Genomic DNA, 12,709 nt, shown 5'->3' on the forward strand with positions numbered 1-12,709 from the left:
TTTTGCTGCTATTCTAGTATCTGCTGCCTATTAGCTATTTTATACTGCAACTATGACTGTAGTTTAGAAGTAAATGGATGGTCATACTTTTTCACTCTGAAAAAAAAACAGTCACTGTGATTTGCTAACCTATGTGTCATCCAGGTTTTATAAGGTACTGTAATCTTATTTGGTTAAGCACACAATGTATTTGTTTCTTCAGTGTTATGGAGTGCTAGTCCTTTCGAGTTTTGGGTCACATGACAATCAAGCTTCAAATTCAGGAATGGCACCAGCTTTAAAGAAGGGAAACATTGGGTTCTTTTCTGTTGGAGATTCTATCAGCTCAACAATCGTCAGGATTAGAAATTTTCTCATAGGAAAATAAATACTTCAGTATGTCAATAAATCTAGCAATTTCAGGAAGTCTCTGCTTGTTTTCAAAGATCAGAGAGAGAAAAGAAGAAGGCAGTGCAGAATTTTGGTTAAGGAAGTGACAGGTGGATATTCACAGTAGGGAATCTGTTCCTTCCTACAAAGACCAATATTCCATCTGGAAAAATGTAGGTATCTATTTCTTATCATTCATAAGGATGTTAAGGCTGGTGAAAATTCAGCTGGAGAGCCCTCTTTTTACGAGGAGGCAGCCATAGTTTAATGTCAAAATGAAAAGCTTTATGTGGTAGGGTTGGCTGGCTCACTTCCACCTAGGACTTAAATGAAGAAGAATATGATTACAGAATGTACATATAATATGAAATTTTGAGAAAAGCATTTTGAAAGTTTATTGGGGTATTTAGAATTTATGTTATTTTGGCAAACGAGTCATAGTATGAAGAAAAGGACATGATTCAGAAAGTGCAATGGCTGAGTTTCAGTATGGGCAAGTAAGATAAGATTTTTGTTTTAGAATTACAGAGGATGAGAAGACAGGCATTTAAAAAAAAAAGACAAACTAATTCCACTCAACAGCTGAGTATTGTATCTAGTCTCAGTCTTCATGCTCTGAAAGGCAGATGAATGATGCAGAACTCTTAGAATTACTTGATGGGAGGGTGTTTCAGAGTACTAAGTATCACTCATCCTATTTGAAGACAAATATTTTGCACACATTAGCTAGAACAATCTTTTTTTTAATATACCTGACTGCATCTGATTTTTTTTTCTCCTGTAGGTGTATGGAAAATACTTCTGTGTTCACAGGATATGCTTCATCAGTTTCATTATCCATAGCTGCTATAATGCTTTCTGGACTGAAATTTGGGGTTTATTACAGCTGTAACTACTTGATATCATAACCAGAGCCTTGAAGTGTCCCAACAACCTGACTGGTTTCACATGCACACAACTACATGTACACAGCAGTCTACGTCCCAAACAAGCCAGGGAGCAGCATTGTTTAGGGCATAGCCTGCAGTCTTTTAATTTCAAAATTCACGACTATCCAGTAATCCAGATGGGAAGTATTGAATAGATTCACTGTTTCATCTGGGTCTTCTGCTGTGGCATATCTGATTTTTGTAAGCAGAGGACGACTCACAGCTCTTGTATGGATCTCATCCACATTTTGTCTTCTTGAGTAAGCATTTAAGCCCAGAATCAGTGACTGAGTTCTGCCTACCTATGTCTACCCACCTCCACTGCACTCTGTGCAACCATTTTGAAAGAGAAGAATGAAGTCACATATCTAACATATGTCACATATCTTTTTTTGGACTGTAAGCACGTGAAGTAAAATTAATGACCAAATAGTACTGTTACCTGAGAAATCATTAAAAGAAAAATATTAAGCACAGTTCTAAGTGTGGAACAACAGGGACAATAATATGAAAGAACTAAGATCAAGCATGTCTTCCAGAGGCACCCAGATGCTGTAAAATGTGTCTACTTGTTTGCAGACACTTTTATTATTATCAGTGCCTTTTCTGGCAGTACATACCATGTTTATTTTTATACTTTTGAAATCTGTAGGGGAAACTGGATTTTTATTGCTGTGGACATACACACACACATATATATATATAATTGTTCTCATATAGCAACAGATTTTGCAACAGAATATCTCAGCAAAGATTCTGGTATTTCATGTTAAAACTTAGTGTTATGCATTTCTTTTCATCTCTCTTCACAATACTTCCTCAGATGCCTTCTTAGACAGTCAAATCTGGTAATAATTACCAAACACCATACACACTGTTTACAATAGAGTCGTATTTCTTCTTTTTTTCTTGCATAAAAAGTAAAATACTGCTGAAAAGTGCCCAAACGTCTGCTATGCTTCATGCCAATACAGCAGCTCAGCCAAATATGCAGAGAGAAGTTTGCCAAATAAAAGAAAACATAACAAGTTGGTAATGGATTGTATCTTGACAGAAAATGAAAATTATACCTCAATGTGTGGCCACTCATGTGGATACATAAAAATGTCTTAGAGGCAATCATTTTGCCTCAGATAACATGCCCTGACAGTAGAGCAACGCATACTGGCAGGCTTTCACTTCCCATAAAAATGGCAACCATGACCTATAAAATGGCCTGCAGTAATCACATAATTTATGTATATCATACATGCATATGCAATAAATTAATTATATTTTATAAATATCAAATAAAGTAGACTTATTGTCTTTTCAGGAGATGACTGGTAAGAATTTTCAAATGTAGTCACTATAGTTATCTCAAATATTCCAAGAAAGATACTGAGAATTTAAACTGTTATCCCAAAACATGGAATTTGATGCTTCCATGAGATTCTAAAAATCATTAAAAACCTGTTACAGACTTCATAGCTTTGTTAGTACTGTATGTGTTTACAGCAAATTTGTGTAACATGTAAATTAAAGAATTTATTTTTGCTTTAAAAGTAAATTCACAGTATCACAGTATCACTAAGGTTGGAAGAGACCTCGAGGATCATCGAGTCCAACCTGTCACCACAGACCTCATGACTACACCATGGCACCATGTGCCACATCCAATCTCCTCTTGAACACCTCCAGGGATGGTGACTCCACCACCTCCCTGGGCAGCCCATTCCAATGACGAATGACTCGCTCAGTGAAGAACACCTCGAGCCTAAACTTCTCCTGGTGCAGCTTGAGACTGTGTCCCCTTGTTCTGGTGCTGGTTGCCTAGGAGAAGAGACCAACCCCTTCCTGTCTACAACCACCTTTCAGGTAGTTGTAGAGGGCAATGAGGTCACCCCTGAGCCTCCTCTTCTCCAGGCTAAACAATCCCAGCTCCCTCAGCCTCTCCTCATAGGGCTTGTGCTCAAGGCCTCTCCCCAGCCTTGTTGCCCTTCTCTGGACACGTTCAAGTGCCTTGATGTCTCATCAATCTGTAAAGGACATTTACAGTGCCTTAGTATTAATAATATTACATTAATTATTAGTGTTTTGTGTAGTTTTATATTATTCTATGTCTTAAGTAAAAAGTTGTAGGCAGAGACAGGCTATTTTATTTGACCAGCTATCTGTGCTTTGCCTTACAAAAAAAAAGGCATGCCCTTACAAAACATTTTTGCTGTACCTTTTATTTGCCTTTCCCCCCCATTTAACATAGATAACTTTGTTACCACCTAAAAGACTGCATTCCAGGACTTCTAATCATAGTGATTTTTATCCCCTTCCCTACCTAAGATAGGTTCTTTGGATGGAAGATGGACATAACATAGTGGAAGCTGATTCACAGGATCACAGGATGTCAGGGGGTGGAACAACAACCCCCCTGCCAGAGCAGGATAATACAATCTTGCTCAGGTCAGAAGAATGCATCCAGACAGGCCTTGAAAGTCTCCAGAGAAGGAGACTCCACAACCCCTCTGGGGAGCCTGTTCCAGTGCTCTGTGACCCTTACAGTAAAGAAGTTCCCCCTTGTATTGAGGTGGAACCTCCTGTGCTGCAGCTTACATCCATTGCTCCTTGTCCTATCACAGGGAGCAAGTGAGAAGAGCCTGTCCCCACCCTCTTGACACCCAGCCCTCAGATATTTATATACATTTATTCAATCCCCTCTAAGTCTTCTCTTCTCCAGACTAAAAAGCCCTAAGTCCCTCAGCCTCTCCTCATAAGGCACGTGTTCTAGTCCCCTGATCATCCTCATTGCCCTCTGCTGGACCCTCTCCAGCAGATCACTGTCCCTCTTAAACTGGGGAGCCCAAAACTGAACACAGTACCCAAGATGAGGTCTCACCAGGTCAGAGTAGAGGGGGAGGAGAACCTCCATCGATCTGCTGGACACACTCTTCTAATACACCCCTGGATCCCACTGGCCTTCTTGGCCACAAGGGCCAGTCTGTCCCATGGATAACTTGTTATTTACCAGGACTCCCAGGTCCTTCTCCACAGGGCTGCTCTCCAGCAGATCACCTCCTAACCTGTACTGGTGCAGTTTATTATTCCTCCCCAGATGCAGGACTCTGCACTTGTCCTTGATGAACTCATTTGGCTCCCCTCTGCCCAGCTCTCCAGTCTGTCCAAGTCTCGAAGGCCACAAAGCCTTCAGCTGTATCAGCCAAGCCTCCCAATTTGGTGTCATCAGAAAACATGCTGAGCAGACACTCTGCTCTCTCATCAATGTCATTGATGAAGATATTGAACAGCACCAGTCCTAGCACCAATCTCTGGGGGATTCCATTAGTTACAGCTCTCCAGGATTTGGCACCATTGATCACCACTCTTTGAACTCTATCTTGTAACCAGTTCCTAATCCACCTCATTGTCTGCTCTTCCATCCCACACTTCCTGAGCTTGCTCACTAGGCTATCATGGGAGACGGTGTCAAGGGCAAGGTAGACCACATTCACTGGTCTCCTTGAATCTACCCATTCAGTTATGGCATCACAGAATGCTATCAGGTTAGTCACGTGAGATGCCCTCCAGAAGGAGCCCCTCCACCATTTTTCCAGGGATGGAGGAGAGGATGACTGGTTGATAGTTCCCTGATTTCTTGACTGGGAGATGTTGAGGCCATAACTTTTGCAGTGCTTTACCAATTCTAGTACCAACCCACTTCCACCCCTCTTCCTTAGAGTCACCTTACAATTCAGTAAAGTCTATCAGTCTACCTTCATCTCATCCACCAATCTTTAAAACACTTACCATACACAACAAAAAGTTATAGTAGGACTTGAATCTTCACAATGCACAATGTCTTCTACTCTCCTGCCTTTTCTTCCAGATTGTTAATCCAGTGCATTTTAACTGACTCCTGCTGCTGCAAGATGTGTTTGCATGTGGTGTTTCTGATACTCCTTAAATCTATGCTTAGCAGTAAGACTATATTAGTGTTGTAGGACTACTAGTAGTAAACACAGGAATTCAAATACAAAGAACTCACCATCCTTCATCATTATCTACTTCAGGTTCTGAGGCCTCATGTTCAGGAGTTTCTTCAATTGCTTGGGTTAACTTTGATTTAAATTGGTCCAGCAATGCCAGTGTCTGAAATTAAATGCATGGCATTAGCAAAGTTGTAAATATTTATACATAGTAACATATAAGTACAACATCTTTAAACAAGAGAGCAACAATGCATTAAGAATGTCCTTCAAGAGATTAAGAAAAGTGAGCAAGCAATGTTGAGGCAGCAGGAGCAAGCAGTGGGCCCTGACGGTGTGAAAGCAGTTGTACAGCCAGCCTGTGAGATCAAAATGCATATTGAAGGAACAAAAGCTTCTGGCTACTTACAGAATAAAACAGCTCACTGATGGCAACAAATTTTACTGTTTTGCATTGGCAATTCAGTGTATAAAGTACAGATCATTTAAGCTTTGAAGACTCAGTTTTATTGAAGTTTAAATACTTTGTTGAACCTTTAAATTATGCAGACATTGAAAAAAATTCAAAGTTTTTTACTCAAATGCTCCAATGAAACAGCTTAATTAATTCTACTGATAGAGATCCTTATGCTGCATACATTAAGCTCATACTGACTTCTATTTGGTATTTTGTCCTCCAGCAGACATTCAGGTCATTCAGCTAAAATGAAATCATCTATCTCAAGTGACACCTGAAGATTGCACTGCAGGTATTATTTCTGATCATATGGAAAGAGGTTTTGATTGTACCAGAATTGTGTGCCTTCTCATGGGGACTTTTCAAACAAAAGGGCAGATCATAATAATAACCTGCACAGATCACACCTTATTTCTTGCTGATATTCATGATATTCCTGGAAAGGAAAATATCAGGGAACAAACTCTTGACTGAATTATGTGGCAGGCTACATTTGATCTGTAAGTGATAGGTTGGCCACCTATGTGGTAAAACACCTCTTTATGACTGTTTGGCTTTGTTTGGCTAAGGCTTTCAAATTTAAAAGTATAAAAACTAAACAAGAATAGAAAACAGAAATAGGAAATACCAGTAGTGTTCACTGGAATCAAATTCCCTTCTGGGAGCAAACTTAACTTTAGGAGATTCCTGGCTTTTGAATTCTTTCAAAAACGTATTTTAGCACTACCAGTGTCACATTTTGGTTTTTCTTTTCTCTCTCTCCCCCCTCCCCCCCCTCCCCCCTTTATTTTATTTAGTCTTCAATCTTCTGTTTTAGGTGGGAGAGTATTTAGGCATATCATTCAAGTTCTACAGTTTTCCATACTATTGCAAACAAACATATGAGACAGCAAACCTCTGCCTTGGCCTTCAGAAGAATACAAACAAACTTTTTACATGAAATTGTGACCAATCAAAGCCAAATTCCTTGTGTCTTGTTTAACTTCCTCTGGTGCCAGCATTCCTGTGAATAGATTTGATGATACGAATAACCTTGAAATATCTTAGTAGGCAATTTGGCAGGGAGTGATTATATGCCATATTATGGATCAAATGTTATAAATTGATCCTTGTAGAATTTAAAGCTTAGGACTTCCAATGTCTAGTACTGTAAGGAGACATACTTTCCCCTTCTTTAACTCTTCTACAGGGGATGGACAATGGCATAGTCCTATAGGACCAGGTAAGGGGGATGCAAGGCTCTGCACAACTAAAATGGATTCATTACTTTTGAATAGTTGCCAGCAGAGTTACACAAATAAAAATTGAGATCTACAAAAATACACATCCTTGTTGTCTTGTTTTTGTATGATGTCCAGGATAGAGCTAATATTAATTCATCACAACTGGTTTTATGTCTCTTGACCTACATCATCAACAGAGCTTTAGTACTTATTGATTCGCAGTTATTGGGCTTTCAAATGTACAAAGTGTGAATAAACTTCTTAGTTTAGATCTGTATCAGCTTGCCACATGTATAAAGCTTTGCCATCCCCTACTCTGAAGTTAGTAATCCTTGTTTCCAGTCTCTTCTAACTTCAGCAGTTGAACATGAACACCTTTGCAGCCAAATTCACATGTATTTATAAACCAATGTATCTGAGGTACTGCACAGATTTTAAGCTAACAATATTTTTCACCACATAGGCTGTTTCATATATTTAATGGCTTCAAGTATTTATGTTAAAGTTTACTTTGCTTTTATTTGCATACTAAAGTCTATATACATCCTAACTATTTTCATTATGTATTCTTTTTACAGTACAGTTAAAAACAACTTGTGTTTGTTTCACAACACCAAAAGGTATGGATAACATATGTAAGTGCTGGGTTCTACACATTGGCCACAACAACCCCATGCAGTGCTAGAGGATGGGGTCAGAGTGGCTGGAGAGCAGCCAGGAGGAAAGGGACCTGGGGGTACTGGTTGATAGTAGGCTGAACATGAGCCAGCAGTGTGCCCAGCTGGCCAAGAAGGCCAATGCCATCCTGGCCTGGATCAGGAACAGTGTGGCCAGCAGAAGCCCCTGTACTCAGCACTGGTTAGGCCACACCTTGAGTCCTGTGTCCAGTTCTGGGACCCTCAGTTTAGGAAAGATGTTGGCCTGCTGGAACATGTCCAGAGAAGGGCAACAAAGCTTGTGAGGGGTCTGGAGCACAAGTCCTACGAGAAGAGGCTGAGGGAGCTGGGGTTTCTTAGACTGGAGAAGGGGAGGCTCAGGACAGATCTTATTGCTGTCCACAACTACCAGAAGGGAGTTTGTAGCCAGGTGGGGGTTGGTCTCTTCTCCCAGGCAGGCAGCATCAGAACAAGAGGACAGTCTCAAGCTGTGCCAGGGAAGGATTAGGCTGGATGTTAGGAAGAAGTTCTTCACAGAAAGAGTGATTGGCCATTGGAATGGGCTGCCCACGGAGGTGGTGGAGTCTCCATCACTGGAAGTGTTTAAGAAGAGACTGCATGAGGCACTTGGTACCATGGTTCAGTTGATTAGATGGTGTTGGATGATAGGTTGGACTTGATGATCTTGAAGGTCTTTTCCAACCTGGTTAATTGTATTGTATTCTAATTTCTATAACTTAACGTGTTAAAAATCCCAGCTTGAACAGATCCCAAGTATGCAAACTTCTGTCACAGTCTTATCTTAATGCAAGCTGCAGAGACAAAGAAAGCACTGTAGAGAAATGCAAAGTCTTGTAAATAGTGTCAAAGATACCTCTGCATTTTGGATGATTTTGTTGACTAAACTGGTAGCGGTTTCAAATACACATGGAAACCTCATTTACCTGTCTATCTGGGTAATTAAAAATATGAGATAGAGTACGTATTTATTTTTACAAATAATAAGACACTTTTAATGGAAAATGAAACAATGTATTTTAAAACTGAGGTTTTGCACAAATGAAGAAGGAAACACATTCAGAACTTTTTCTGGAATTTTTTTCCCCCAGGTTCTCCAACTATTACCTGATCTTCACGAGAAATCCCTTTCTTTGGCTGCTGCTTCCTCTTGTCTTCGTATTTTCTCTTCTCCTGAAGATATTCTTCAACAACACTGTTTGGAGCAGGTTCCTCCACTAAGTAAGGAAACATATTGTTTAAAAAAATTAAATCTTGATTTTATGATTTAGTGTAATTTTGGAGAATATGTGTAATTCCTGGAATATCAAGGAAAACACTTTCACTGAATGTTTCAGTTGTATTGCTTTCTCAGCAAACAGAATGATTTGCTACTTTTTAAAATGAAAAACACAACACTGTACCAGGCAGGTTAATTCCAAAATTTTTCAGTTTTATTTTACTATGGAGTCAGGGACAGCATGGCAACAGAAATAAAAATTCTGATGTTTTAAGAAGACAAACGAAAGCTATTGAAATTCCTGTAACAAGTTTACCTTAATTTCTGAGGATGTTCTTGGAACAGCTAAACTGTTTTGTGCGTTAATGTTCTGTGACTGTTATAGAATAGACAGACAGACAAATATTGTCTGTAAAGACATTTTCCCTGTTTCTTAGGCCAAAGAATCCTTGATCTTGCAACATGGAACCCCCCCTCCCCGATATTTAGTTTACATAGACAATCAGGACAATCAGGAAAAAAACTTTGTAGTAATGAAGTATTATCTGGACTACTCTCTTCTGTCTTTTTTTTTTTTAACAGTTTCTTCTCTGCAGAATATCCAGGACTACTACAAACCAATAAACTAACAGGATAAAAACTCAATTTGAAAATTGATTAACACTATCCTTTCATATTTTATTCCTCTTGAGTTAGGGCATTTCACAGACAGGTTTAGTGTATTTAAAATTTATTAATACATATTTATATTTTTGCTATTCCTGATGAAGAACAAAAGAGGAAAACCTGCACAGGTCCATTGCAAATGCTGAACATAAAATATGTACAGAGAAAATGGTTCCAATGAATGTCAGTACACACAGCCTTACGAATAGAAAATCTAAATCAAACACGATATATATATTTTTTTTGCAGATGATTGCTAACAGCTATGCAGAGAAAATTTCTGATTTCAAACTAAATTTCTCTCATTTAAAGTTTCCTATAAAGTTCATAAACACATGATTTCATAATGAGTGGAAATGTGTATATCTACATATAAAATAGTTGTTTCTGTATTTCTCCAAATAAAATCTCTTATTTCCTTTTTGTCCTAACTTACATGTTGCATGTATGCATTTAAATATTATTAAGGAAAACAATCAAATATGCACAATAGCATTCAGAAATTTTTTTTTCCCTGTTTTCTAGTTGAAATGTTGGTCATAATGAAGAACAGAGGACTACAGGTGTTAGTAAGACAGAAAAAGCCACCTTCCAATGACCAAAAAAATATTAAATGCATATATACAGACATTGAGGATGATTAAACAGCTGAACAAATGGATTTAAATCTGCCATAAAATCTAATGTGGGATAATATCAGAATAACTGAGAGAATAACAAAGCACATTATAAAACTACAAATCATAATTGCTCAGCTCCATCTTTCTCCCTATTACATCAGCCTCTTCTACTAATAAAATCTCATTCTTAATTCAAGACCAACCCCTTGTGAAGAAAAAACACTGGTTTTTATGTAAATGCATGTATCCAGTCTAATTTGCTGCCTGTGTGGAAACAACATATTGTCTTGTTTTACTGACATTTTGCTTCTAGATACACAACTTGAATTGGAAATCCACTATTTTACTTACAGGAAACAACTTCTAAAGTGATATTTATCTATAGATTGGCTTTGAAATTACCCAATGACAAGCAAAAGAACGGAAAAGTGTTCTTGAAAACATACAAAAAAGACAGTGTCTAGATCAGCATAAACACTTAAATGTTGATATACATAGTCTAAATTTAAAGATGCCATCCTTAGTCATGCATATCTTTTGACAAAGATACTAGTTTAATCTAGTGCAACTCAATTATAATTCTCATACAAATATTTTAAATTTCCCTGTAGTTGAGTGCCTGTGTTTATCACACTCATATGGATGCCACCTACTGTTAATACAAATATTTTAAATTTTGGTTTCAGCCTTCTCTTGAGATAATTATTTTCTTGGGTCTTTGTCTGTCAGAGGTTTTCTAATCATCAACTTCATTCTCTCTGCCTCCTAGAAAAATCTTTTTTTTATGATAATCAGATCCACCTGAATTAATTTCAGAGTGAGTCAACCAAAACAGTTACATACTTGCATGCATTATATTTCTTCATCTTTCATTAAAATGACTTAAGGACATTGTACTTACAAACTCACATTAAAAGCAAGTAATACTACAGAAAGAATCTTCAAGAGCCCCCAAGTAGTTTTTAAGCATACTTTAAAAACTCTGAAAACTTCTATAATTTCAAAACCTCAGTGTCTGTTTTTCAGTACAAATAAAATATTCATTTTGGTAAGTAGCAATTATTTGATAAACTTATTTCATATGTGCATGAATAAACGCATGCAATGGAGTGTATAAAAACTTGTGTGCTGGAAAGCAGCTGCATGGAGAAATACTTCGAAGTCCTAGTAGACAGAAAGTTCTCCATGGGACAGCAACGTGCCTTTGTGGCCAAGAGAGCTAATGGTATCCTGGAGGGCGTTAAGAAAAGTGTGTCCAGCAGTTCCAGGGAGGTTCTCCTCTCCCTGTATTCTGCTCTGATGAGACCACACCTGGAAAACTGTCTCATTTTGGGCTCTCCAATTTAAGAGACAGGGATCGGCTGGAGAGAGTCCAATGGAGAGCTACAAGGATGATTAAGGGACTTAAATGTCTCTTCAATGAAGAAAGACTGAGAGACCTAGGGCAGTTTAATCTTGAGAAAAGAAAGCTGAGAGGGGATCTTACTTATATCTATAAATTGAGGGGTGGGTGTCAAGATGAAGGTGCCAGTCTCTTTTCAGTGGTGCCACAACACTGTAAGACAGACATTACCTTCACATCACTCTTGACAAACTTAGGTCCAGCTTGCTCATCCTACTAAAGTGTAAGGATCATTCCAAACTTCTTAATCTAAAAGGATTTATTCAGTGAAAAATTAATGAAACATGGCATGAATGTACAGCAGTGAAATAACAATTAAATGCCCTATTAAACACAGCAGGATGCAGATGATGCTAGCTTCAGTTATAGGGGTCTTGCACACTTCTGCCCTAGACATCATCACAAAGTGTAAATAGCTTCAAAGACCTTTCTCCTTGTTTTGAAAAAGTTGCTGTCAGTAAGGAAGATGGGGGGGGGGAGGGAACCCATTAACACCGCCCCCCCCATCATACCTTAAAGGAAATACAAAAATCTGTTGAAGTAGTACGAAGTATAAGTACACTGCTACTTACCTCAGACAGTCTGAGGTACTGCCAAGAGAGCCTTCATCTTATTGTGACAAAAACTTCAGCATTTAAGTAATTTATTCTTTTCCTGATGGATTCTTCTATCCTGAACTACTCCTTTAAGGAGTAACAGATGCCAACTTGATGGTGTAATCTAAACTAAAACTTTGTTTCTAAGACATGGTTTCCAGCGATGGACTGAAACTGAGGAGTTGATTCTGAAGTTTTTAAACCAGAAAGGAAAAAAGTGATTTAAAAAAAATACAGAAGAGATCATTTTGTTCACAGTTAAATCAGGAACAGTTCAAATTTTGTCAGTTTTTAACTATGAAACTGCAGAAATACAAGACACAAGAACTTGATCTGAAAGTATTGGACAAAACTGAGTGCCAATTGTGATGGGTTTGGATTAATCTCTAAATAGGAAGTGGAGCAGAAGAGAAAGCTTCTTAGTTTTAAGCTTAATTCTGGCAAATTTAACAGTATAATAAACACTCCTAACAAAAACTGCATCAGACATGCTCTATTTCAGAAACCACGACTGAATTTTATCTTCCACTGCATGAAAGACCCTACCAGGAGTCCTGCATCCAGCTCTGAAGCCCCAAAACAGACACGGACCTGT

General features: G+C 38.3%; 1 protein-coding gene across 1 annotated transcript in view; it reads right to left on the reverse strand.

Annotated features, from left to right (window-relative positions):
* Positions 1–12,709, reverse strand: part of CWC27 (CWC27 spliceosome associated cyclophilin) — a 126,393-nt gene that overhangs the window by 18,195 nt on the left and 95,489 nt on the right. The window contains exons 12-13 of the mRNA XM_009907900.2: positions 8,719–8,828; positions 5,317–5,420 (exon numbers count right to left, since the gene is read on the reverse strand). Of these exons, the coding sequence (XP_009906202.1) occupies positions 5,317–5,420; positions 8,719–8,828 (214 nt within the window). The remainder of the gene's footprint in view (positions 1–5,316; positions 5,421–8,718; positions 8,829–12,709) is intronic.

Source organism: Dryobates pubescens, chromosome Z, assembly GCF_014839835.1.
Source record: "Dryobates pubescens isolate bDryPub1 chromosome Z, bDryPub1.pri, whole genome shotgun sequence".
In the NCBI taxonomy this organism is placed as follows: domain Eukaryota; kingdom Metazoa; phylum Chordata; class Aves; order Piciformes; family Picidae; genus Dryobates; species Dryobates pubescens.